The sequence below is a fragment of the Neofelis nebulosa genome, chromosome 11 (assembly GCF_028018385.1).
Source record: "Neofelis nebulosa isolate mNeoNeb1 chromosome 11, mNeoNeb1.pri, whole genome shotgun sequence".
Lineage (NCBI taxonomy): Eukaryota > Metazoa > Chordata > Mammalia > Carnivora > Felidae > Neofelis > Neofelis nebulosa.
Genome location: NC_080792.1, coordinates 36817120 through 36844830, shown reverse-complemented (window position 1 = coordinate 36844830; position 27711 = coordinate 36817120). Strand labels below are relative to the sequence as shown.

The 27711-nt window shown below is 42.4% G+C and overlaps 1 protein-coding gene across 15 annotated transcripts in view; it reads left to right on the top strand.

Moving 5' to 3' along the window:
* Positions 1-27711, top strand: part of FHOD3 (formin homology 2 domain containing 3) — a 471816-nt gene that overhangs the window by 349667 nt on the left and 94438 nt on the right. For 8 of the 15 annotated variants that reach the window (XM_058692316.1, XM_058692313.1, XM_058692311.1 and 5 more), the window contains 3 exons: positions 370-444; positions 6084-6191; positions 25066-25200. In XM_058692316.1, coding sequence (XP_058548299.1) covers positions 370-444; positions 6084-6191; positions 25066-25200 — 318 coding nt within the window. The remainder of the gene's footprint in view (positions 1-369; positions 445-6083; positions 6192-25065; positions 25201-27711) is intronic. The other 7 variants (XM_058692314.1, XM_058692323.1, XM_058692322.1 and 4 more) reach the window with 2 other exon arrangements.

Here is a 27711-nt window from a genome sequence, read left to right as displayed (position 1 = left end):
CCTCTGCTGTGCGTGCGTGTGTGTGTGTGTGTGTGTGTGTGTGTGTGTGTGTGTGTATTCCAATCTGAGCAGAGGGCGGTGGTGGTGTAAACTAACTCCCTGGCCACTAACTAAACAATTACCAGGATTTAGGCAGGAGGCAGAGGAAAACTGCCCTGTGTTTGAATCAAAGAGCTCTTCTGTTATAACACAATTACTAAAAATGGATTTTTAAACCTAAGGTTTTTAAAAACATGCATGGTCTGACAAAATCTATGCATTTCACACCTAACTGTGTGGGGTGCATCTCGTTTGACCTACCGAATACAGTGAAGTGCTCTGCCCCCTTCCTATGCAGCGTTTTGAGTGGGATTTTCCTTCCTTTAACAGTCCCTCTGATTCCCTCCATTTGAGCACATACTCTGCCTCTGAGCCTTACAACTTCCGGTCTTTCTCTTCTAATAGGTGGGTGTCTTTATTTTCTCTCTCTTTTCTCCAGCTTTCTGCTTTTATTCTTTTTTTTAAAAAAAATTATTTTTTGAGAGACACAGAGTGTGAGTGGGGGCGGGGCAGAGAGAGGAGGAGACACAGAATCCGAAGCAGGCTCCAGGCTCTGAGCCGTCAGCACAGAACCCGACGTGGGGCTCGAACTCCCAAACCGTGAGACATGACCTGAGCTGAAGTCAGACAATCCGACCGAGCCACCCAGGCGCCCGTTTTTATTCTAATATATGCATATTTCTTTCACAGATTGCTCATAGCTCCCTGCGAGAGGGCAGTTGCTCTTGGAATCCCTTCACAGCCATTAACACAATTACATTGTTGAAGTGTGAGCACTGCAATAATTCTTACAACAATTGGAGAGGGGAGCAGAGGGAGGGCAGTGTGCAAATCGGAACCGCACGAGGAATTTTTAGCAGGTGCTTGTCCCATGCCTGTGTGCCTGCCCGACACTATTATTGCCTGGGTTAGGAGCTCTACAGAGCGGGGAATGGGCAACCAAGGGTTTGAATATCTTGAACAATCAATTGTTCAAAATCAGTGATTGATCATACTTGTGGCTGCTCCTATCTTAGAGTAATAATAATTGATAACATTTATTTATTATGAGCCAGCCCCTGTACTTGCCATGAAATTAGCATTTCAAAGCATTACTTAACCCTTAAGAAGTAGGTTATATTACTATCCCTTATTTACCATGAGGAAACTGAGGCACAGAGAGCTAGGGAAGTGGGGAGTGGTTTCTGCCCCAAGCGTCCTGGCCCAGCTTCTGGTCCTAACCTGTGCGTTGTACAGGCCTCTCTTTTAGAGAGTCTGTCTCTTTCCTTTCTGGGGTCATCTACAGATAACTCCAAATGCCAGACCTCGAACCCTGACCTCTCCCTGCCAGGGTTCTTGAGGCAAGTCCTTGTCAGCAAAATGCTTTTGCCAGAGAGTCTGTGTCTGGGGTACCCTTGGCCTGGGTGTCCAGTAAGAAGTTACGCCTTATCTTGAGTGAAGGCTTATCGGACACAGACCTGGAGAATGGCTCTTTCACACCACTGATAGAACCAGTTGCTGTGTGTCAGATGTTCCATCTAATAAAAAGAAGAATTAATCTAGAACTGTGATCATCAACCTTTTCTCCCCACATACAACCTAAGAATATTTTCGAACTTCCCTCAAAGTTTTAAATAGCCTGTCTGAAGTTTTTTGTTGTGACTTTAAAGTTGTAAAAGACGTGATCTTTCTGTCGTACATATGCTTTAAATTCATTTTTGTCAAAGGGCACCCCGGGTGGCTCAGTCAGTTAAGTGTCTGATTTCTTCTCGGGTCATGATCTCACGGTTCATGAGATCAATCCCCGTGTTGGGCTCTTCACTGATAGTGAGGAACCTGCTTGGGATCCTCTCTCCCTCTCTCTCTCTCTCTCTCTCTCTCTCCCTCTCTCCCTCTCCCTCTCCCTCTCCCTCTCCCTCTCCCTCTCCCTCTCCCTCTCCCTCTCCCTCTCTCCCTTTCCTTCTCCCTCTCCCTGTCTCCCTCTTCCCCTCCCCTGTGCTTTTTCTGTCTCTCTCTCAAATAAAATAAGTATTTTTTTAATGTTTATTTTTGAGAGAGAGCATGTATGCATGCACAAGTGGGGGAGGGACAGACAGAGGATCCAAAGCAGGCTCTGTGCTGACAATAGCCCAGTGTGGGGCTGGAACTCATGAACCATGAGATTGTGACCTGAACTGAAGTCAAGACACTTGACCTACTGTGCCCCCCCGGGCACACCTAAATAAATAAACATCAAAAAAATATATAAATTCATTTTTGTGAAAACCTTGAGGTTTCACATTTAAGTGATTAAATTTTAGGAAACACCTACATATGCCTAATTGGCAAAGCCTGTCCTCAGACAAATGAGACCTTATTTCTGTCAGAAAAAGTCCAACGTCATATTTCAATTCAAATACACACTTATGCATCCCTGTGACAACCATCTCACTCCTAGAATTGAGAGGCAAAACCGGACAGACTGGGGGGTATTTGAATTAATTGCTCAGGTATTTGCAAAACCAAAGGAGTGGGAAAATGCATTATGCTTGTTTTATTTCCATAATATCATTTCAACACAATTCATAGGTAGATGGGCAGGTAGATAGAGATGACATGTGAGGCTTGCTCTGAGGTTACTCCTGGGTACAGCAGCGCTGTCTCCTTCCACAGTATTTCTTATATATATATATATATGAGACTGATATATATATATATGAGACTGATATATATATATGAAAATATATATTTATATATATATATGAAAATATATATTTATATTTATATATATATAAATAAAACAGAGCCTGATATGGGGCTTGAACTCACGTGAGATCATGACCTAAACTGAAACCAGGAGTCAGACACTTAACTGGCTGAGCCACCCAGGGGCCCCTTCCTCAGTATTTCTTAAGGAATTCCCTCAGGAGTGAGGCTTTCCTACACTCTTCCTTTGCCTGGCACCCTGGAGGTTTTTCAGCTCAAAGCATTGCCCCACATTGATTCGGCCTCGGTGAAGGTGTTGCTTTTTTTTCCCCCTGAGAGTAGAAGGCCATCGTGGAAGGGGAGGCAGGGAAGAGAACTTGGAGACCCTAGCAGTGGCCACAGGCAGACCCGTTTTTAAGAAAAGAGCAGCTATGGAACTTGGGGCTCTAAGACACATTTCCTCTTATTTCCAGGATGGCTTTGTATGCCTCCAGGAGTGTGTGATCTCCAGTTTGAGTACCTTCAAACTAGAGATTTTCTAGGAGTCTCTTCTAGGTCTAAACTTCCGGGCTTATTGGATCATTCACATGACTTTTATGGAGGGCGTCCAACATGGCTCTTATGTCCTCCAAGAACAGTATCTGTGTACAAGTTAAGAGCTGTACATTTGACGGGAATAAAAATAACTTGGCAACCTCATCTTCCCCAGCAGGGTGGTGTTAGCCCATGATGGTCATTCTGGACTTTCTAGTGATGGTCTCAGAGCCTCTGATGGGGCTTTCCTGGATCCAGGTCCTTTCCACTTGGTCTTTGCTACTGCTTACAGTCCTAGGGGACAGGAGTAAGAGAAACATAAATGAATGAATATACACATAAATTTACAAAAACAGCCTCATGCTTGTGAATAAGGTTTGACTTCTATTTAACTGAGAAATTCTTACAATTTTTAATTATTTGACAGGAATTCGAATGCTGTATTAATACTGTTTGCACCTATTAGTTTTCTGATGTTCACTTACTGTGGTTTTCATGGGGTCTGTAACTGCTCAGTGGCTGAGTGCAGTGGAACTGGTTATAGCAGGCACCAACTGATTAGTCAGTACAAAGAACCAACGGGAAGAAGTACAGTGAACCGAGTGAGATGTATGATCCAGTTCGTTTGGCTGAGATTGAGAAGCAAAATTGAACAGACTGTGAGGTATTTGAATTAATTGCTCAGCCATTAGAAAAACCAAAGCAGGGGGAATATGCATCATGCTTGGTTTTATTTCCATAACGTCATTTAAACTCAGTTATGGTAACGTAACCCTCCTAAAACATTCTACAGGATGTCCACTTCGGGTCAGAAGGGGGTTGTTTTAGATGCTTGCAGGGAATAACAAGCCAAGGGTCCAGGCAGCTGGGTGACACAGGGCTGGTGTCTGGGCCCGGGGGCTCTGTCTCCCTGAGGACTCCAAGCTCTTGACGGCAGCCTCCTTCCCTGCCCATGTCACAGTGCTTTCTGCCCGCTTCTCTCCCTCTTCTTTGCTCCTGACTTTTTTTCTCCCTTCTCTACTGCTTCCTTTCTTTGTATGTTCCTCTCACCCTTTGCTTTTCTGCCTTCTCTATGCCCTGTGGTTTGGGAGCTCTCTTAAAAACTCAGTCCAACCCTCACATGGAGAAGCAGTTAACCTGTTAGGCATGTAGCATGTTGGGTTTTTAAAGAGAAAAGAAAAGGGGTGTCCAGAAACCATGTCCCATGAGAGTGATGTGTTGGCTGAGGATGATGTCGTGAAACTGTGTGATCGGAGTCTCCCTCTGCCTGGTGGCATGCCTGTGTAGTGACACAGGCCTGACCTGTGATGCCAAATAAGTAATAAGACCCATAGCTAAGCAGACCAGACTTAGCAGCACAGGGTAGAGTTGGGGTAATAAAAATGTTTTATTTATCATTATAATGATATAATTTATGAGGGAAAATGGAAAATATCTCTCTCTAGTCCACTTTGTAAAATAGCCTGTTTCTGATTTTTTTCTACACATAGCTTTTGACCTTTGTGAATATTTTTGTACAGTTGAAATCAAACTATAAATATTATATTCTGATGTTTTATTTCAGCCTGTATATAAACATTTTCTATACTATCATTTACAGAATTGGCCATCATTTTTAATCATTGCATAATATTCCACAGATATTGGATCACACGTTTTAACCATTCTTGCGTTGTTACCTGGTTGGGTAATTTCCAGGTTTTTTTCACCATGGTCTCAATAATGCTCCTGTATTGCCATGAATGACATTTTCAGTATACAAATAACCATAAGGTTATGCTAGCTTTCCAAAAGGAGACTTACTCTGTCAAAGGATATCCACATTTGAAGTTAAGGTGCTTCCCAGAATGCTTAGTGCTGGTTTCTGTTGATGGGAGTTTGAACTGGATTCACTGTGTGCAGGAAGGTCTTTGTGCACTTATCGCATAGTGACCCATAGGGTCTCATGCACCCAAGTGTCCCCAACCAGTTTAGGAGAAGCAGTCAGCCCTGACTTGCAGCTGAGTGGGTTGAGAGGCAGATCATTGGGTGTCATCTGTAACTAATCATGAGTGTCTCCCCCCCCCCCCCCCCCCGCCACAAGGGCTTCAGGTGACAATTTGTTTTCTGGGAACACACTGAGTGATAATAAGCTGAGGGACAGCTATTCTGAAAACCAGAAAGAAAACTCTAGAACTTTACTCATCTGGAAACTTGTCAGAGATGACTGGGAAATGATAAAGGCTCATTTAGACCCAGTGGCTGTACTTTGGGTTCAAAAGCAGCATTGGATGAAAGTGTGAACACGTGTACCTCTAGCCAGCAGGCCAGTCCAGCAGGTCTGAGGACATTTTCTCCTTGGTCACTGGGCAGGTGACAAGATTACATTTAATGAATGACACTGATTTGGAAATACCTAAAACAGACTTTTTAATAAGATGTTTGTTTAGCTAATCATTTGGTATTTTCTACAGATCTTTGATGGATTTAACATTAATTTTACTACCATGAGAAGCAAGAAGAATCTTCATAGATTCAAATGAACATAATCAGGATTCTTTATGTTAGCAAAGAATTTTAACGTACATTGGACAAACAAGGAAATATGAAGGTTTTATTTAAACCCCTTGTCATAAATCTCTCTGCCCAATGGTTTTGGCCTTTGGGAAACCTCTCTCATGAGAAATAAAATGAAGCAGTTAGTAACTCTCTTGAAATTAGAAAAATCACTAATGGTGTTAGCATTTCCAAGCCTGTTTTTCTTGCAAAAATGAAGATAGTTTGCTAAGTGTTATTCAGTTACTGACTTGTACTCATTTCTCTCTCCTTCCACCCTGCTCCCTACCTTAAACTTCTGCACTGTTTAGATACAACAGCTTTGGCAACACCTCTTATCATTCAAGACCTTCTGGATCTGCTGTGCCCGCCACCCCCACGTCATCTCTTTCACCTCCGCAGGAGGCCAGGCTGGAAAGGTGAGTTTTATAAGAAGGAAGCCGATGGCTTTACCCTCCGGTGGAAGAAATCAGTTTGATGAAGAATGACTAAAGGAAAAGAAATACAAAGCATAATCCAAAGTATTTTTCTGTACATAATACAGTCCAAAGGCAAGAATATTTTCTTTCACACTATTTACTAAGTAAATATTTTATTAGAAGTGATATTTTTAATGTCTCATCTCCCTATGTTCTTTCCATAGAAAGTATAAAAAATTTTGTTCCCAGTTACTTAAATGTGAAGGGTTTGATCTATGAAAAACTGTTCTAGAATTTGTGTAAGGTCTGCATTTGGTCCTATAAACATCAGTTTTTATCTTTGAATGAACAGTTCTATATAAGTCAGGAGGTAGTGGGACTATTAAGGTCTGTACCTTAATGTAATTAATCCAGGACCTACCAGAAGGGAAAAGAATTGCATGGGTCCATGGAAGGAATTTAACTTGGCAAGAGTATTAGACCACTAGAAATTAACTAACTATTACTTCTGGAAGCGAGTGATTGCACAAGGATGTGTTTACAAGGAAAAGGTAAGACCTGTAATTTTAGAACAATTAAAAACAGTTACCCTTATATGGCAAGAGTGCTGAGTTAGGGAAGACTGGCTGGGGTTCCAATTAGTCACTGGGAAGTTATTTAATCCTTGAGGGTAAAATGCCAGTTATGACAACTCTTACCTTAGAGGGTGGTTTTGATGAGCCACTGAAAAGGTTCTCATGAAAGCATTATGTGAACCCCACCGTGTGGGTCCAGTGGGAAGTGACAATATGTGATGACAAGATATAACACCCAGCAGCGTGTGATTGATCAGAAATCTAGACATGAGCAATTCAAAATGATCATTTGCCTCAAATCCTGAATTTAAAACAAACTCGACCTGTATTCTATACTCTAATCATCTGTGTATTCTGAAGTGTGTTTTGCTGAACGTGGCTGGTGATTAGAGGTTTGGTTGGGATGTAGAGCAGGCAAGACCTTACAGCCCCAGGAAGAGGGGCTGTCCAATGAACTTTGCCTCCCCACACATGGTGTTAATTTCTAAGATGACACATAGGCTCCACATTGTCAAAATCTCAGGTTTCACAGCCCAGCATGGCCCTGGGCTGGGTGTATCTGGACTTAGTAAGATCTTGTCCGTAAGATAAAAAGTTGATTTCCTTGAAGACACTGTACCCTTCGCCCTAGGGCACCTCTATTTGGGATCAGCTGAAATCACTGTGGTCCCAGAGAGGTCACCAGTGAAGAGGGTCCTTATCTAATGGGATGGGATATTGGGGTCCAAGTCAGGAATATTAAAGTTTTACTGATGTTACATCTCACATCTTGTTCCTGCTAGGCTGCCAGCTCCTTGGGAACAAGAACCAGGTCCCCTTCATTGCTGTGTCCCCCTTGGTACCTGGGGCCTGACTATGGCAGAGCCACAGTAAACACTAGTTGCAGGATCAGGTGAATTACCCACTCATTGGTTGGGGAACAGTGTGGAGGTCCCTGAAGTTGACAGGATATCAGGATGGGAAGTTTATAGGTTTCCAAAGCCCTGGGCTTTAGGGGAGATTCCCCTATGGGTCCCCTTCCCATCCCCTGGAAACCCACGTCCAGGTTTGAGCTGGAGGGTTAGGGGTGTAGGCTCTGGAAAGACTCTTGCCTGTGTCTCCTTCCCTGCTTGATCTGGCTGAGTGTCTCCTGGGGCCTGGGAAGTGGGGGGGGGGGGGGGAGGGCATTGGGTGGGAGCATTAAAAGAGCCAGGATGGGGCTGGATCCCAGAGAGCCTTGAATGCCCTGGGGAGGAGGTGATGCTTCATCCTGAGACATCAGGGGCTGTTAGAGTTTTGAAGAAGCAGGTGGGGTGCTCTAATCTATCCATGAGTGGAGCCAGTGGGTCGAGGCTACAGAGACAGGGGCTGCTATCTCTGAGTCTGAGAGGGCTGACCATGCCTAAGAAGGGCAGTGGCCATGGGGCTTGAGAGGAACAGTGAGTTGGGGCAAACTTGAGGAAGGTGGGAGCAGGGGAAGCAGAATGAGTGAGGGTTCAGGCTTGCTCAAGCATGAGGATGTTAGAAACTAGGAACGGAGACAGAATTTACTGGAAAAAAAAAAAAAGCAAATCATAGGTGGAGATGTTCAGCCTGGGGCATGCGAGTCATCAGGAGTCTGTATGACACCAGGGACACAGTGAGGGTCCCTGGGGATAGGTGGACTCAGTGGCCCTTGGCTTGAAGAAGTTACTTACATGAAATCCCTCCAGCCAGCCTGCATGCTGAGATCTGGCCACCAGAGAAGCCAGTAATGGAAGCCTTTCTTTTCTTCCCCCCCCCCTTTTTTTAAATGTTTATTTACTTTTGAGAGAGAGAGCATGCACAAGCGGGGAAGGGGCAAAGAAAGACAGAATCCGAAACGGCCTCCAGGCTCTGAGCTGTCAGCACAAAGCCGGACACGGGGCTCGAACTCACAAAGCGTGAGATCATGACCTGAGATGAAGTCAGATGCTTAACCGACTGAGGCACCCAGGCACCCCAATGGTAGCCTTTCCTTTCCAATTCCCTCTTACAGCATACTCTGCTACAGAAAGTTCTCTACCTGAACCATCTGTTGTATCCACTAGCAAAGAAAGCTTCAGAGTTACTTGCTTTACATTTGCATGTTTTTTTCCCAATTATCACCATTTATGGCTTCACTAAACCATGTGACCAATCATTTGAAACATCAGATATGCAGTTCCATTATTAAGACCAGCAAGCCCTCCAGCCTGGCCACCCCACCACGTTTTACTCTGGCCTCGCTGGCTTATATTTGTGATATAAAAAAAAAAGAAAAAGAAGGAGGGGGTCCCAACTCCAACTTATATTCGTATACATCACCCAAATGTACAATGTAAGTTGTATTTATTATAATATGTGGTTTTACACAGTTTAATTTTTTTCATTTTTGACAACTGAATTATTTGTATGTCACTCATCTATTTTCACATTTACAACAGTTTTCTGCCCTACTAAGGTGTGTGATTGTTTTTACTGAAGTATATACTTCAGTAATTTGTAAGATTGTTGAGATGTTTTATATACCTATAATTCTTGAAACCAAAAAGAAAAACTCAGGAAAGGCATTAAAGTATTATGAACAATAGTTGCATTCTTGTAGTGAGAACCCACATTTTATTTTTCTTTTTTTAAAGCTTGATGCTATTTTTTTTTAAGTTTATTTATTTATTTTGAGAGAGGGGGAGAGAGAGAATCCCAAGCAGGCTCCACATTGTCAGCACAGAGCCTGATGTGGGGCTCGAACCTATGGAACCATGAGATCGTGACCTGAGCCAAAACCAAAAGTAGGACGCTTAACCGACTGAGCCACCCAGGTGTCCCGAGAACCCACGTTTTCTGTTAACACACTCCTGAAAAATTAGATGCATGTGAGGGTGCCGTGCAGTACTGGAAAGATCTAGAACTCTCTCCCCTTGGTTTGGAAATAAGACTCACTTCCCTTAAGTGCTAGGAAAATCAGGCCAACTAAAACACCCCTTCAAGCAGGTCAGCCCACTTTGGAAATCCAACTAGCCATCATTGTGAGTTTAGTGTTTTCCATATTTTTCCCAAGCATGCTAGTATGTTGGATGTTAATCAAATTTAGAATGATAAATTGACCTAGAAAGGAAGAACTGAAGAAACAATATACAAAATTAAGTCAAGTCAAGGGTATTAAAATGAATCCATCCCCACATCTCCTGTTATGACTTCGTTTACAGGGCTGCCGTTCAGAAACAATGTAACATTAATTTTCATGAAATTGAAGTTGAGCTGTGCCAAAACAAAAGAAAATAAGAAATCCAGAACTACTGGCAAAGGCCCTCTGGGATACAAGATGCCACTGTTTAATGAAAGCAGACTTTCTAATTGTTTCGATTTTGAAACTGTGCTTTTTGAGTGGAAACATTCTCAATGTTTTTAAAAGAAGAATCATAGGAATATTTGAACCATTCGTGTCGACTATTCAAATGAAACAAAGAAGCAAACAATAATTACACCGCAGCAAATGAGTCTGGGAAGCTGGGAAGGGCAGAGCCCGTTCTCTTTCCATCCCTGCAGGGACATCGCCATCTTGTGGGCCTTTTCAGAAATGGCGCCAGATGCTCGTTCGGTGTGGTGACCGCAATTACTGAGCAGTGACCGTGAGGGGATCAGACACAAGTCAAGTGCCTGGGGCTGAAGGTGCTTTGAGGCCATCAGCCTTGGCGTTGAGTCTGGGGAGTGCGCTGATAATGAGGCCCCGCTTGTACCATGAAAGGGGGTATTAGCAGGTGAACACAGTGAGTGCTCTGTGTGGAAAAGCACACTGGAAGAACCCCAGATCCAGATTTTAGGGACCAGGAAGGACGTCACTCATTGAGCTGAAACCCGAAGGATCAGTGTGTGCCTTAAGTATTGATTCTGTTCTGTCTTCCACTTACCACAGTACTGCTGGTTGTAAATGACACTGCTGTAAATGACAACACCCTGCCTGTTCTACAGGTTGATATCAAGAGTCTTCAGAAAAGTTTGATGGCGTGCCTGGGTGGCTCAGTTGGTTGAGCGTCCAACTTCGGCTCAGGCCATGATCTCACAGTGTGTGAGTTCGAGCCCCCATCGGACTCTCTGCTTTCAGCACAGAGCCCGCTTCAGATCCTCTGTTCCCCTTTCTCTCTGCCCCTCCCCCACTTGTGAGCGTGCACATACTCTCCCTCAAAATAAACATTATTATTTTTTTAAATTTTTAAAAATTTAAATAAAAATAAAAAGTGAAAAAAGGCGGGGGGGGGTGGGTGGTTGCCTGGGTGGCTTAGTCTAAGGCTGGGTGTCCAACTTCAGCTCAGGTCGTGATCTCATGGCTCGTGAGTTCCAGCCCCGGGCTGAGCTCTGTGCTGACAGCTCAGAGCCTGGAGCTTGCTTTAGATTCTGCGTGTGTCTCTCTCTCTGCCCTTCCCCCACTCACGTTCTGTGTCTATCTCTCAAAAATAAATAAACATTCAAAAAAAATCTTTAAAAAAAATTGAAAAAGAAGAAACGCTTGGGAATTGTTTGCCCTGTTTCGTGGCCCCAGCAGAGAGAGTCTCCCTACTTCGTGGAAGACAGTAAACCCACATATGAGCGGTGGCACCTCTGTTGGGAGTGATAACAGATAGTAAGGATGGGTAAAGGATGCAGCTTTGCATTTTATTTTTATATGGGCTTTGCATGTACACAGTAGAGCATTTAAAAGGTGAAGGGGCTGTACAATGAAAGTGAAGCTCCCTCCCCAGAAGCGACGACTCCTAGTGATTTCTTACGTGTATGTCCAGAGACATTTATGTTCACGTAAGCGTAGACATGTTTCATCTATCTTTACACACATGGTAATACCCTGCACAAAACTATTGTGCATTCTGCTTTTTTGCTTAAAACCTGCATCTGGGTTCTTCCCCCCTGCAGTACTTAGTTGTTGTGTTGTTTTTAATGTGTGCATCATACTTTTTTCTCTGGATGCTACTTCATATACCCAATTCTGTATTGATGGGCCCCAGTGTTTTGCTGTGACCAACGATACTGCAGCATAATTCTTTGTCCATGTGTCACTTTGCACACGTGTGGTTGTCCATAGGATAAGTTCCTAGAAATAGATTTAGTAAGTCAATTGTTTACGCATTTTAAATTTTGATTGATTTTTATCAAGTTGCTTTTCATGAGGATTGTACGAGTTTTGATTGTGAGCCATGCTGAGTGAGAGAGCTCGTTGCCCACCCCCATGCAGAAGGACCATTCACAGTCTCAACCATTGCCCACCTGGTGGTGAAGAGTTCTCTGGTATTAAAATTTAAATGTGCACTTCCCTTATTATGAATATGGTTGAGCATGTTTTCCTATGTCCACAAGCATTTAATATTTCCTTTTCTGTGAAATTTTGGCTCATGGCCATTGAGTTCTTTTTCTTACTGAAGTGTAGAGGTTATTTATAAACTCTGATAAGAGTAGCAGTTATTTCCCTCAATCATTAGTCTTTTATTTCATTTCTGGTGCTTTTGCCAGGCAGACAAATTTAAGTTTTATGAGTTAAATTTATTTATCTTTTTGTCTTCTGGTTTTGTGTTCCTCGTGAGGACACCTTTTCTCCCCTGCATGCTTCCAGAATTTCAAGCTGCAGTTTTCACATTGAAATATTTTATCTAACTGGAAGTTATTTTGGCATATAGTGTGAGGCAGAGATCCACCTTAAATGTTTTCACTTGTTTGCAGACCATTTATCGAATGAACAATCATGTCCCTACCGATTTGTCATGTACCTACAGGAATCCAGATTCACGTATGTGTCTGTGTTCAAACTGTTCCCTTAGGAGTGTGTCCCACCCCCTGGCTTCTGTGAGGCTGTCAGGAGCTCTCCTTCCTCCCAATTCTTGTCTTTATCATGCAGTCAGTATCTTTAAAGTAGGACTTTGTCCCGTGCTACCTTGAAACAGTCCTGTTGTTTTTGTCTTCTGCTATTGTGCAGTTGTTTACGGTGATGGACAGTGCCAGAATAGAGGATGGGCGATATCTGGGGAAGCTGGGACCCAGCAGCTAGGACTGGGAGGAGGGGGGCCTGCTCTGCTGAGCTGTGACTTCTGTCTGCCAAATCAAGCTTCCCCTTGTGGGCTCTCCCTTCTTATGACCCCCCTCAACACCTGTCTCCGCCACTGGGGCGGTAACTCCTCCCTCAGAATGAAGATGTCCGTTTCCATGCATTTCCTGCCTGTTTTCAGTTACTTCAGGTTTTGTATATATTACCTGCCTGGCAGGCCTTTTGACTATCGCCCTGAGTATAACTTGCTGGTACCTGTGTCTTCCTCATCCTAATCTCCTCCTCTGTGTGGGTTGTCTGTTGTGCATGGATCTGCGTGCTTGTGTCCTCTTGTCCTAGTCAGCTTTGGCTTTTATCATCTCTTGCCTTCGCTCATATCTACGTGTGCCTCGAGGTTTTACTTGTTTGGATTTAAAACCATTGATTTTTCCAAATAGGTGATTCATATGTTTTTCTGGGTCTCAAATACTTGCTGGCTGTGTTCCATCACTTGATCTACACCGTACTTCCTACAAAATTGTGTTGTGGAGTCAAGGTCACCATCGTGCAATGGAGCTCTAGTTAATTTCTTTTTTAATTTTCAATTTAAATTGGTCGAAGTCGGTTAAAAAAGACACCTCAGACATCACTGAGAAAATCCTGAAGAGCATATAAAATAAGATCAAAGGCATGTTCTTTTTATGTGATCAAAATTAATGGCACCCAGTCTACAACCGGTGACAGGAAATAAAGGTACCAATGTGGACTGAGTCCCTACCATTCACAGAAGCTGTGTTCTCCTTTTACCTTGCCTGCTCCTTCCCACTTGCCTGCTGCTAGTTCCTGATACCAGTCTTGTTATAGACAATGAGTTCCTGTAAGGCACAATGTGGTTCTGATTAATCGATTGTGATTGCATCCAAAGTGGAGGAGGGGAGATGCGCTGGTCCGTTGACAGAGTGAGTATACAGTAGGTCTGGCTCCCCGATGGCATCTATCTGCTGTGACTGTGGGTGTGTGGGGACCTGGGTTCTACATCAGCCCTCTGTCCTGCGGGGGGACTCTGAGTCGTGTGTTTTGGAGCTGACTCCTTACCATTCCTACCATAGATTTAGTTCAAGATCTATGTCATGCCCGGACTATCTATTGAGTGATATAGGTCTTTCTGAAATGTAGATCTGAGCGGATGACATTTCCCACTTAGAAACCTTGAATGACTCCTCTGCCAACCAGTGAAGCCCAACTTGACTAACATCACCAAGAAGATCTCTCACATTTGGGTCCTGCAGGCACCTTCCAGCTTTATCAACCGTCACGTCCCCCAGCCTCACTGTACTTTAACCCCATGGAGATGCCACTATGAACATACCAGACTCTCCTGGGGACTCTTCCTTCCGATTTGCTCTGTTCTTCGGCCAACCTCTCCTTTATTCATCCACTTGACTCCTTCTCATCCTCTAAGAGCCACATAGATGACATCTGTCCTATAAAACTCCTCTGACTTCCTCAGACAGGATGAATTGTAACATCTTTGTGGGTTCATATGCTTCAGCTCTCAGCCCTTTGATGTATTTGTCCTTTTGTTCCTAAAATGGGGTTCATCAATCTACAGTGGTCCGTGGTAGTAGGTTTGGGTCCCCCAAAGCCATGGGATCAAGATGGTTAACTTTCCTGGATTGGATATTTTATTCAAAGATATGGGGGGAAATCTTTAAGACAAGCAGGACTGTGCCCTGTAGGATCTGTGTTCACATGACTCGTAAAAGCGAGTTTTTTCTTTTTGCAAGGAGACACTCTATGCTGTTCTCCTGTTCATTCTCCTGTAGGGGGCATCTTTACTGCTTTGTCGCTGCTGTTGGGCAGCAGCCACTTCTGTGTCTCCCACAAGAGATTGTCCAGCCTCCTGTTCACCGCCCTGCCCCAAACCTCTTTGTTACATAAGCAGGTGAGCACATGCATAACCAGTTTGAATCTCCTAGAATCCTGTTTTCTTCCTTTGGAAAGTGGGATTAGAATACATTTTTTTAATTACATAATTCTCTCATCCTTGTTTATATAAAAGGTAAACATAGCAACCTTAAGCTTATCTATTGTAATTCCACTGGGAAGTGAGAATAGTGTGCGTCACAGAGTTAGGTGAGACCTAGAACAAGGAAGTGCAAAGGTCACTCATCAAACAATGCAGATGGAACACCTCCACCCACAGAGCTGTAGACACAGTTATTCCATGCTGCAAGCGGAACCCCTGGGCCAACAACCTCGTGTGCGCCCTGTCCTAGTGGGTCAGCCCCTGATGGCTGGGTTTCTGGTTTCACACTAGCATTGTTCAAAGATTACAGAGTGAAAAGGGGTAGGAACAAGGGAGAGATTCCTCATTCAGAAAATGTACTCCTGGGTCCCTTCTCCCATTTCTCCCACTCGTTTCTACACAGCCCAGCCAGGAATGAGTAAGTCTTAGTATTATGGTGGGAGAGGCTGAGTTTCTTCCTGGGTTGATTTGAGAGAGAGAGAGTGAGTGACTGAACGTGTGTGTGTGTGTGTGTGTGTGTGTGTGTGTAGACAGCTAGATATTTAGATGGAATCCCCACCCTTTCACACTCTGTTCTTCTGCTGTGCCAGTGTAAACCAAAATATCCAGCGACAGCTGGAAACCTAGCCTCTGGGGCTGTACACACTCATACACACATATAATGACTCCTATGTTTCATTTGGTAAATATTTATTGGGTGCTCACCATGTGCCACCTATGCTGCCATGAGAATCTGACGTTGATTTAATTAGACCCGCCCCTGGCTTCACCTGGCTTACACTGTACTGGCAGAAACAGAAGATAAGCAAATCATCAGCAAATGAAGAGTTTCCGCTGCAGTAAATTTCGTGAAGAAAATGAAATTTCATAGAAGTAGAGAGGCCATCAAAGTCGAGAGCCTAGCATAGGTGTTCTATCCTCATGAGGGACACCTCTAATAAGAGGTCTGGGAAACTGAGTCACCAATGTAAGACATACTGCAATTTATCCCTAGGTTTGCCAGCTCTCGTGATGAGATGAGCAAGCCCACTTAGATGAGGGATATTAAAAAAAAAAAATTGAGTGAGTCCATATTTTTCTTTAAAACATGATCCCGAGCTGGAAGACTATGTTTGGAAGAGATTTGGTGTTTAGAGAAGGGGTGGGCATGCACAGGAGGTGTGGGTTGGCCTGGACAGGAGAGGAAGAGAGAAGCTGGGAAGGATGAACCTTGGTCTGGGCCTGCAAGGCCAGGAAGCCATGACCCAGGAGGTGCTGGTGGCAGTCCGTGATTTGGAAGCTGCCCGAAGAATAGTTTAATCATGAAGCCACGTTGTGGTGGCCCGGGAACTTGTGACAGGAGGATTGACCTCCTCGCTGGAGGACTCGCTTGGTCTTGGACAGGAGGGTAGAAAGTAAGAACAAACTGGTAAGAACTGCTTGTGAGCCTGGGGTCAAGGCCTGCAGAAGGGGTCGGGGGCCAGGTCGAAGCATGATGCCAGCTATGCCTAGGGGAATGGCACGTGCCCTGCACGTGAGTGAGTGCAGTCACGTGAGACTGCATGTGGGGCCAGTGTCCACAGCACACAATGTGAGCCGTGCTCTTGCCTCCCATGGCTGGGAACCTCAGAGCTGCGCTGAAGCAGTGTGTGACAGTTGGGAGGAGAGAGAGCCGAAGGAAGCCTTAAACCCATGTCCCCCTCTTTGACGGCAGATGTCTCCATGATTGTAGCCACGATGATGGAGAAAAGTTGCCTGGTTCTTAGGGCTGCCTCTGGGGCTTGCTCATTTCATCCTTAAGAGCTGGGATGTAACCCTGAAGGGTGAAAGAAGATTCTGACATTTCCTCATTCCAGGGCAAGCAAATACTGCTTGGCACAACCCAGAGTTACCTCTTCTCCTGTGATCTTTAGATCGAGTGACCCCCGATTTTCACAGCTAGGTTGTAAGGACAACCTCATGGTTTTGCACCAATGAATTGCCCTTTTAGTACCATTCTTTGACCTCTGTATCTTATGTGAAATTAACTGCTTGTGAATTAAGTGATAATTTCAAATATCGGATAATTTGTGAACTTAATGTGACTTTTGTTACTATTTCACCAGAGATCATTTTTTAAATAAAAAGTGTTGAAGATTTGCTTCTTTCACAAATTAGACTTTTACTTAACTCAAACTTACCAAAGGAGCATGTGTGTTTACACAGCTTTTGCAGTATAATTGACATAAAAAAGTTGAGCAGAAGTTTTGACATATGTATATGCAAATGAAGCCATTATCACAATCAAGATAATGCAAATATCCATCACCCCAAACATTTTCTCATGCCCTTTTGTGCAAGGCTGCCCTTCCTCATCCTAGGCAACCACTGGTCTGCTTTCTGTCGTCATAGATTAGTTTACACTTTTTAGAGTTTTATATAAATGTAATCATACTATATGTACTCTTGGGGAGGGGTTGACTTCTTTCAAATAACATAATTGTTTTGAAGTCCATTCATTTTGTTGTATGTTTCAATACTTCATTCCTTTTTATTGCTGACTAGTACTCCACCATACAAATATACCACAGTTTGTTTATCTGTTGATGGACATTTGAGTTGTTCCCAATTTTTGGCTATGAACATTTGCGTACAAGTCTTAGTATGGAAATGTGCTTTCTTTTCTCTTGGATAAATACCTAGAAATGAAATTGCTGAGTCCTATGGTAGGTGCATGTTTAGCTTTTTAAGAAATTGCCAAGCTGTCTTCCAGAATGGTCTTACACCAGAATAATGCTGTCCTCATCAAATGAGATGAAGTGTATTCCTTTCTCTTTTATTTTCTGTAAGACATTGGTTAACACTGGGGCTCTGGCCGACAGGCTTGTTGAAATGCCCACCTCTGCTGTGTCCTCAGTGTAACTCTTCTGGCCTCAGTTTCTTCTTCTATAAAGAGGGGAATAGTAGAACTGAGTACAAGAGGTTGTAGGCATTAAAAGAATCATTTCATGTAGGGGCGCCTGGGTGACTCAGTCGCTCGAGCATCGGACTTTGGCTCAGGTCATGATCTCACAGCTTGTGAGTTCAAGCCTCGCGTCAGGCTCTGTGCTGACAGCTCGGAGCCTGGAGCCTGCTTCAGATTCTGTGTCTCCCTCTCTCTGCCCCTAACCCATTCTCATTCTGTCTCTGTCTCTCTCAAAAATAAATAAGCATTAAAAATTTTTTTAAAGAATCATTTCATGTAAAATAATGCCACATGGTATTGTCTCCATAAGTGGTAACTGTGATTACCAAACACATTTCAGTGAAATGGAATTCTTGTTTCAGACATCTCGGTGAGGGAGGCTTTAACCAGATGGGTTTCTGGGGAAGCCCCTGGAGCCTGGTATGGTCAGGATTAAATATTGCAATTCCTCTCACTCAGAGTAGATCATCCGCTCCGTTGCAAAATCTCTCTCTGGCTCCTCTCCACCCGCATTCTTACGTGGCTTCACTCGGCTGCAGCTGCCTCGGCTGTATCGTAGACGACTTCAGCTTTCCAGATGTGTTCCGGGGTGGCGCGCAGCCCTGGTGACTCACCCAGCTGGTAGCCATGGTGGGAACGTTCATGTCAATCCCCCGGCCCATTCTCACCTCTCAGGCTGGGAGCTGCCAGTGTCACATCCCAGATCTGACCCTGATCCTGCAGCTTAGCCTTCCTTTGCATCCAGAGATTTTAGGCTCCCAGCATAAAATGAGATGTGTCATATACCCAGGATGGCCCAGGTGCCGTTCTTTTTTTTTTCAGTTTATTTATTTATTTTGAGAGAGGGAGAGAGTGCGCATGAACTGGGGAGTGGCAGAGGGGGGAGAGAGAGAATCTCAAGCAAGCTCTGCGGTCAGCACAGAGCTTGATGAGGGCCTGGATCTTACAAACCGTGAGGTCATGACCTGAGCAGAAATCCAGAGTCAGACACCTAGCTGACTGAACCACCCAGGTGCTCCAGCCCAGATGCTGTTCTAAGCAAGCTCATACATAAACTCTCATGTTAACCTGATGGTGCTTCATGAGTTTCAAGTATTATTATCACTAGTTACAAACAAGTAAACTAGGCTCACCGGGGTTCAGCGATTGGCCATGCTCTGGTTTTCTCTAAACCTTGTTGTGCTCATTCCTTTTTTGCCATAGCTGGTCCTCAGGCCAGCCAAGATTAAACATGACAGCAACTTCCAATCGCTGTAAGGATTGTTCCTGAAAAACTTAATACGAAAGATAAAAATCTGTTAATGATGCCCTTATAAGGAGAATTTACCATACTAACTTGAATTTTGGTGTTTTGTTTTTTTTTAAAGGTTGATCTGGGATTCCCTTTTGTATGGTTTGAGTGCATTCTGACATTGATATTATGGGTGGAGCCCATTTCCAGAAACAGGACCACAGTTTACATTCTCACATGTTATATTCTCACAGTTTATATTCTCACATGTTGGGCTTCTCCAGAAAACCTAAGGAAATTTATTAATATGATGTTTATAGCCTTTTGTTTCCAGTATGATCAAAGTGACTTCTATTCATTTAGGACAGAAAAGCCCATGGGAGGTCTTTAAATTCTCCCTTCCTGCTATAGGGATCTGTGTTAGTGTGCTCAAGAGAATGGATCTTGAATTGCTCAAGGCATTTTGCTTCATGTCCAGAATAGAGGAACCACTCTGCTTTGCTTTGAGCTAGCTCGCATTTCAGTTCTTAAAGAACTGAGGAACCAAGGAAGGAGACTTCCCGTGTTGTTAAGGCTGCTTATCAGTGCGTTTGCTGTTGCATTCTGGCCAGCAAGTCAATATGAGATCTGTTCTTACGAGGTGGTCCAAGTGGGCAGGGTCAAAATCTGCAGGAGGGAATGACATACCGACCTGACTAAACTGGACACACTACTTAACGTTCTCGAGTTCTAATAGTACTTAAATTTTATTCAGGCTCCAATATTCACAATTTCCGTAAGGAAATGATGTTAATGTGTGGTATAGAGAGGCTTCACTTTGACTTCATTAGCACAGCCACTAATGGCCCATTATTAAGTTACGTGTTAAGTCTTTCCTGAGATCAGAGCAAACGTTTAGAAGAAACTAAAGTCAGAAGAATAAGGGGGAATGGAAAGGTTCTTATTCTGCTCTTCACCGAAGCATGAGCACAGGCCACCAAGCACGCTCCTGTCTTTTGTTCTGGAAAGAGAACTCAGAAGGTAAAGATGCTAGCACTTGAGGAGATGACTACACAGGGCAGGCTGGGAAGCTGGGCTGGATTCAAATTCCCCACATAGTCCTAAAATAATAACTCTCCTGTGTAGAATACCTTATGTTTTGTTTTCAAATTCTGGAGCTAGACTTAACTTTTGAGGTTCACCTAGCTCGGGGCTTCAAAGATACTTGATGTTAAAAGAGAAGTACTTTTGATTCTTTTTTAAAAAATTTTGCTTAATGTTTATTATTGAGAGACACAGCATGACCATGGGAGGGGCAGAGAGAGTGGGAGAGACAGACTCCAAAGCAAGCTCTAGGCTCTGAGCTGTCAGTGCAGAGCACAACGCAGGGCTTGAACTCACAAACCATGAGGTTGTGACCTGAATCAAAGTTGAATGCTTAACCGACTGAGCCACCCAGGCGCCCCAAGAAGTATTTTTGATTCTTGAAGAGCAATAGAATAGCTTCAAAAATATATTCCAGGCTTACAGAAAATTTTAGGTAATGACAGAAAATTATGGAGCTATTGTATATAAAATTGAAGCCCTTGTCCCTTTGATTTATTTTCTTCCCCAGTGATGACCACCTGAAATTGGCTTTGTCATTTCCATATATGTTATTATAATCTTGCTAAATATAAACATACCCCTAAATAGTGTATGGTTTTGCTTGGCATGTATTTAAACTTCATAGAAATGAAAGTATATCGTTCATATTCTTCAGACTGCTTTTCACTGTCAATATATTGTGCTTTTGAGAATCATCCATGTTAGTCCATTTCACTCTATTTTTTCACATGTATAAAGTATTTCTTTGTAAAAATATACCATATTTTTGTTTTCCTGTATAGTTTCTAGTTATTAACCATTAACAGTGCAAAACAGCATAGCACATGGTATTCTCGTACGTATCTGTCATCTTTAGCATGCAAAAGTTACTCTCTAGTATAAACCTAGAAGTAGAATTGCTGGATTGTAGGATATGCACATCTTCAATTGTATTGAGTGCTTATCCAAAATGATTATATCAACTTAGACCCCCAGAAGGTATGGAAGAGAGTTCTTGTTGTCTGGTTCTGTGCCGATGCTTTGGGTTATCAGGCATTAGTTTTGGTCAATCTGCAATCTGAGACGTTTGAAATAATATTTCACTATGGGTTTAACTTGTATTCTTTTTCCCTGATTTCTAGTGAAGATGGGCATCACTTATATATCTGTTGGCCATTTAATTCTCTTCTTCAGCAAAATGCCCATTATCTTTTGCTCATTTTTCCACTGAGTGGTTTCTTTTTTTCTAATGTGGAGTGGTTCTTTTTTTAATATGTATACTAATCCTTATGGTTTATATGTGTTATAAGTAGCTCCTAAGTGGTGGCTTCTCTTTATTCTTAACTTCTGTACTCTTTTAAGTGCATACAGATTTTAAATTTTAATATATGTAAATGTATCAAGTTTTTCCTTTTTGATTGCACTTTTTTTGTTTCTGGTATAAAAATTCTTTCCCGAGATAAATATTGCAAAGTTTTTACTTTTTACATTTTCCAATCCCAGAATTTTTCTTTGTGTTTGGTATGTGGAAGGCCTCACTGTATTTTGTTGTATGTGGTTAATAATCCTCTCGGTGCCAATTGTTAAATAGTCCATCAGTTCCCCGCTGATTGATCAATTCTAACATTAAGATGCACTTAATGTTCCAGCATTGAGTATTGTTTACCATAGTTTAAAAAAATATGTTGGCTAAGTACCCATTGTCAGGTTAAGAACACTCTCTCCAGTTCCATGCTTGCTAAAGTTTTTGTTTTGTTTTTTGTTTTTTTAATAACGAATGAGTATTGTATTTAAAGCTTTTTCTGCATCTACGGAGGTAGTCATGGTTTTTCTCCTATAACCTATTAATGTGGTAAATTACATTCATTGATGTATTCATCTTAAACATCCTTGGATTCATTGGACAAACAGCATGATTTTATTTCAGATTTTGCAGTGGTGTTCATATTTGCAATCAGTATATAACTTGCTATCCTCATACTGTTCTTGTTTAGTTTTTGTGTCAGACTACTACTAATCACATAAAATGAGCTGGGGAACTTTTATATTCTCTGAAATTTTGTATATGATTAAGATGAATTCTTCTTTGATTATTTGGTAGAAATCACCTTTAAAAATATGAGCCTCATGGGGTTTTTGTTTTTGTTTTGGTGTGTATGGATATATCTGTAATTAATTGATTCAATTTCTTAAAGGTTAATAAAGCTCTAAAATTTCTATTTCTTCCTCAGTGATTTCAATCATTTTTAGAAAAACATCCATTTCTTCAAAGTTTCCAAATGTATTGTCATAGAAATTTCTCATTTTCTCATAATTATTTTTGTCTCTTGTTCTGTTCATATTTGTATCTATGTGCCATTCTTGAAAATTGCTTATTAGTAGCTTTTTTCTTAAACAGTTTTGACAGAATGTATTATTATTTAAAAAAATTATAAGCCAGCTTTGGCTTTTTAAATTTTCTCTGTATTTTTCTATTTCATTCATGTTTGTTCTTATCTTTATTTAATTTATTTTGCATTATTTGAATTTATTCTGTTGTTGCTTTTCAAACTGTTGAGTTGACCACTCATTATTTTTTAGTTCTTTTCTAATACAAACACTTCGGGTGATAAATTTCCTTCTAAATACTACTGTAGAAGTATTCTATAAGTCTTGATATATATTGTATTCATTATAGTACCCTTTGGATCATTTCTGATTTTCTGTATTTTTCTTCTTTGGCTTGAACTATTTAGAAGTGTTCACAGTTTTCCAATTATATCAATTTTTAAAATTTATCTTATTCCAGCTCATTTACACTGTTGAGAGGAGGGTAGCCCATATGAAACCAATTTTTGGCATTTATTTATGAGCTTTGTGGCAGGATTGGTGGTCTCTCTATTTGAGAAGAATGTGTTTTCTCCACTTTGGGACAGTAGGTATATATGCTCATTTGTTAAACTTATTAATCAGGTTGAAACAATCTGTTATGTCCGTAAAAATTTGTCAGTCACTGCGTGAGAGGTACAGTAAACCTAAACACTCTATGGATTAGATTTAGCCTCATATGACAGAAAAAAATAAATAACAGCTTAAGAAAGATAGTCCAGATTTCATTTATATGAAGGAGAACTCACATTCTATCCATGCCCAAGTGTCCAGGGCTGATGAAGTAGCTCCCGAAAGAGCCTGGAATATGGGATTTGGTTATTCCCTTCCTGTAGCCGGCAGGAATGGTGGCTTCTTCCCTCTGCTTCTGACTGACAGCCAGAGGCAGTTCCATGTTGCTAAGGAGGATGGCTGTGGGACTTATGGCCGAATGTGAGTGATACCAGAGTCCCATCTTTCTCCCGCACTAAGGAACCTTGTGTTCCCCACCAGGCAGGCATATTTTCACTGGATTCAAGTAGGATTTCATCCCACCTATATTTCAGCAATATTTATATCTTAGTTTTAGAATTTTTTCAACAAATGAAGGCCTCATTGTCCATACAGATTTGTCCAGAGGTCCAACAGACCCCTCTTCCCAGTGAACTCCCTTTTGCATTTTTCATGAGTTTACATAATTTTTTCTTTTCCCACCCATTCTCGTGACTTAACATTTCCTGTGATTCCCACCACCCTGATCCCTCACTGAGGCCTCTCGCAGCCAGTTGTCCCCATGATGCCATCTTCAGTGAACAGTCCGTATTGAGTGGTATCACCAGCAGTCAAGTCCTTTGAACATGCTGTATGTTCTTGGATGCTTCTTGACGTAGAATAAGATTTCTTTATTTTCAGTCAGATTTCAGACCAGTATTGTGTCTTTTTTTCTTCGTCTGTTATCTTAACACCTGTTTTAAGATGACACAATTATTTTGAGGAGGTATATCAAGAAACTGGTATATGGTAAAATATTTTTAGCATATGTAAAATAGAAAACAGTTCTAGATTGAATGTTGATTCTATAACGTCTTTCCATAGATCAAGTTTAAAATGCATGTGTATCTCCAAACTGGTGCAGCCACTCTGGAAAACAGTATGGAGTGTCCCTCAAAAAATTAAAAATAGAACTTCCCTACAACCCAGCTATTGCACTACTAGGTATTTAACCAAAGGATACCAAAATGCTGATTCGAAGGGGCACATGCACCCCAGTGTTTATAGCAGCACTATTGACAATAGCCAAATTATGGAAAGAGTCCAAATGTCCATCGACTGATGAATGGATAAAGAAGTAATGTGTGTGTATAATATAATATACATAATGTGTGTGTATAGGTGTGTATATTGTGTGTGTGTATATATATGTATATGTATACACACATATATATAATGGAATATTTTTGGTGATCCAAAAGAATGAAATCTTGTCATTTGCAATAACGTGGGTGGAACTAGAGTATATTATGCTAAGCGAAATAAGTCAGAGAAAGACAAATATCATATGATTTCACTCATGTGAAATTTAAGAAAACATGAACATAGGGGAAGGGGAGCAAAAAATAAGATAAAAAGAGAGGGAGGCAAACCATAAGAGACTCTTAAATACAGAGAACAAACTGAGGGTTGCTGGAGGGGAGGTGGGTCGGGGGATGTGCTAAATGGGTGATGAGAATTAAGGAAGGCACTTGGGATGAGCACTGGGTGTTGTATGTAAGTGATGAATCGCTAAATTCTACTCCTGAAGTCATGATTACACCGTATGTTAACTAACTTGGATTTAATTAAAAAAAAAAAAAAAACCTCTACAAAAAACTGTGTGTATCTCTCTCTAGAGAGAGAAAGGGAGTGGGAGAGAGGATGAATCTGTATTTATGAGAATTCTTTTTGGTAATAACAGCACCTATTATTGATGACTGCTTATGTGCCAGGCATGGTGCTTAGCATTGTATGCACATTAGTACCTTCTTCTCCTCCTGGCGCACGAGGCAGGCTACTTACCTCCATTTACAGATGAAGATCTGGGACGCTCAGTAATTTCCCCCCAGCAATACCTAGGTACCAGCGGACTGGACCCTCACTCGAAACCGAAGTCTGGCTGGTTCCTACTTGGGTACTTTGAATCACAGGCCAAGCCACTAAAACGTTAACTCTGTATCTTTAGGTCTTCACTGAGTGGTCTTCTCACATCATCCTTTAGGCAGCATCAAGAGTCATTGGCAGCAGAGAGAGAGAGGCGGCGGCAGGAGAGAGAAGAAAGGTTGCAGAGAATAGAACGGGAAGAAAGGAACAAATTCAAGTAAGAGGAATTTCAAGACTCTCTAAATAATGGAAAATTGAAGCGCATGCCTTCGTGCTCTGTATGATGAATACTGGTGTGAAGGATTCGATAGTAATATGTTTGCTTTAGATTCTTTCTCTGTTTTTAAGGAACTGTAAGACATTCCTGAAACGGACTAGCTCTGGCTTGTTATGGCCGTTTCCCTCTAACCATATGGCAGGAAGCACAGAAAGCCAGCCAAATACAATTAGGAGCTTGTGTATTTTTGGGGCCTCCATTATCTAAAATGGTCTTATCCAGGCCTTCCTGAAGACAGAGAGCCTAATTGTCTTAACTTAATTTGTCATTTCCCCCTAAAGCTACTCATGTTTTATTCATATTCCATTGGATGCCAAAAGAAAATGCATTTCCCACTTTCTGCTTTGCTCCTTGCTCCCTGTTGCAATCTTCAGTGTATTTTTTTAAACAATAATCTCTCTTCCTATGGAGGAGAAAGCCATTCTGCCGATTACTCCCAGCCCATTATCCCACTGATCTCTTTGGTCTCCATCCAGCTCCCAGGCTGTGTTCCAGTCTCAGCCTGTCTGCCCCAGCTGAGTTCAATGTCACTCCGTTTCTCCTCCAGCCTGTGCACCTGTTCTCACCAACCTCCTGGTCAACCTCCTTCCACTTCTCCTCCTCCCCGCCAGCTTCGTGCTGTGCAGTGCTCTATGCAAAACACTTGCTGAGACCATCCTTACACATTTTGTTCCTTCTGCTCTTTTCTCGCATCCTCTCCCCTTCTTCATCGCTGCCTTTGTCACCAGCACAGTCATTGCTCCTAGACCTTCTCTGTTCTTTCTTGCTTTCATTTCTCACCCCATCTTCACTTCCTGTTTCATCAGTTTAGTTTCTTTGGCAAACAGTATCCCCTTTCAATGACTCCCATTTAAACCCACAAAGAATATAAAGCAGTGTCAATAAGGATTTATAGGTTCTGTTACATTTTTCCAGAACCCAGGTAAGTATGAAATGGTCAAAATAGAAGCTGAGTTGTAAAGTTGCCTTAACTATAATTCACTAATTCATGGCAACAAATATCCCAAGTCTGTGAGTGAAATGCTAATCTTGGCTTTTGTAAGGCTGGGTTAGTGGCTGGCACGAAGTCAACTTAACATCATTCCTCCACTGTGATTGCATAGCAGACCCTGAACTGTCGGACTTTTACCAAATTATATGTGGAAATGCCCGACCTGTATGCACCATTTCTCATGAGGTAACTCTGTGAGTCATCACTTCTGGAAAGACCAATTTGTAAAACCACTGGAACAGGTGAAATCCTTCCTGATGAGGGCTTTCTGAGAGTTTGCATAGTTTGCCACCAAATAGCAGCGGCGAATCTGACTGAAACACACAGATTCAGAGGATAGTTTGCACGTACAAGGATTTGGGCTGAAAACCTACTAAAACAGGGTGTCAGTTCAGGGGAAGATGGAGTCGGCACACTCCCTCCCATCTCTTCTGTGCCACTGAGTGCCACCCGAAGCCGTGGACAGACACACAGAGCTCTGAAGACTCTGAATTGTAAAAGGGAGCCAGTGAACTGGGGACAGAGGCTAGCATTCAGAGTTCCAAACCAGCGAGAGTTTACCCTTTTCTTTCCTCTTCATCACCTGGCATGTCCTCAGAGGTACCCCCAAACCCAGAAGTGCATACCAAGTGTGAACTGAAGGAGCTCTAAGAGAAGGCCTCTCTTTCTGAACTCAGGAGCAGAAAACGGAGTTCCTAAGAGTCGGAGACTGGAGAAATGTCCTGTATTTTCATATTTTTTTTCCCTTCTTCCCTACCCCAGTCTCCAAGCTGTATTATTACCGAAGCACAATGATGGCAGCAGTGTCCAGGCAGACGCCTGAAACTCTGAGGGCGGGCACCCCTCCTCTGACCAAAGGAGCTGTGGCTCCAAGAGCACTAGGCAAATCGCCCTCGTTCTCTCTGCGTCCTGCTGTGCTGCCCTGGGTGCAGACGGAGTTACTCAAAGTATGCACCAGAGCATGGAAAATAAAGCCCAAACTTTCTGGCTACAGGGCCAAGAGTGGAGACCCAAGGAAGTCGAGAAATTATAGGAAAGTCACAAAGGGTAGAGAAATTAAGAGAGCATTCTGGGTTCATCTCCCAATTGTGCACATGTGGCTCAGAACTTCCAGAGCATACCACAGACTTTGAGAACTAAATACAGAGTGGACCGCCACTCAAGGTCCAGGACTGGCTACTGGGTGGTGCACACAAGGGCTCAATTTGAATAGCATTAAAAATATTTGAAAGCTGAGCTAATATTGGAGCCAGTGTCAGAACTGGCAGGCTGGACCTAACCCAGTTGATTGCCTGCTTAAGGAAAATAAGATTCTTCATAGAATTCAAGGAAGACCCAGAGTCTCATTTCAAGATATTCAAAATGTTCTGGATGCAATCCAGTGTAACGTGTCACACACAAAAAAACCACGAGGATCTTAAAGGGGAAAGAAAATCAAAATGTGCTAACTGCAACAGGAC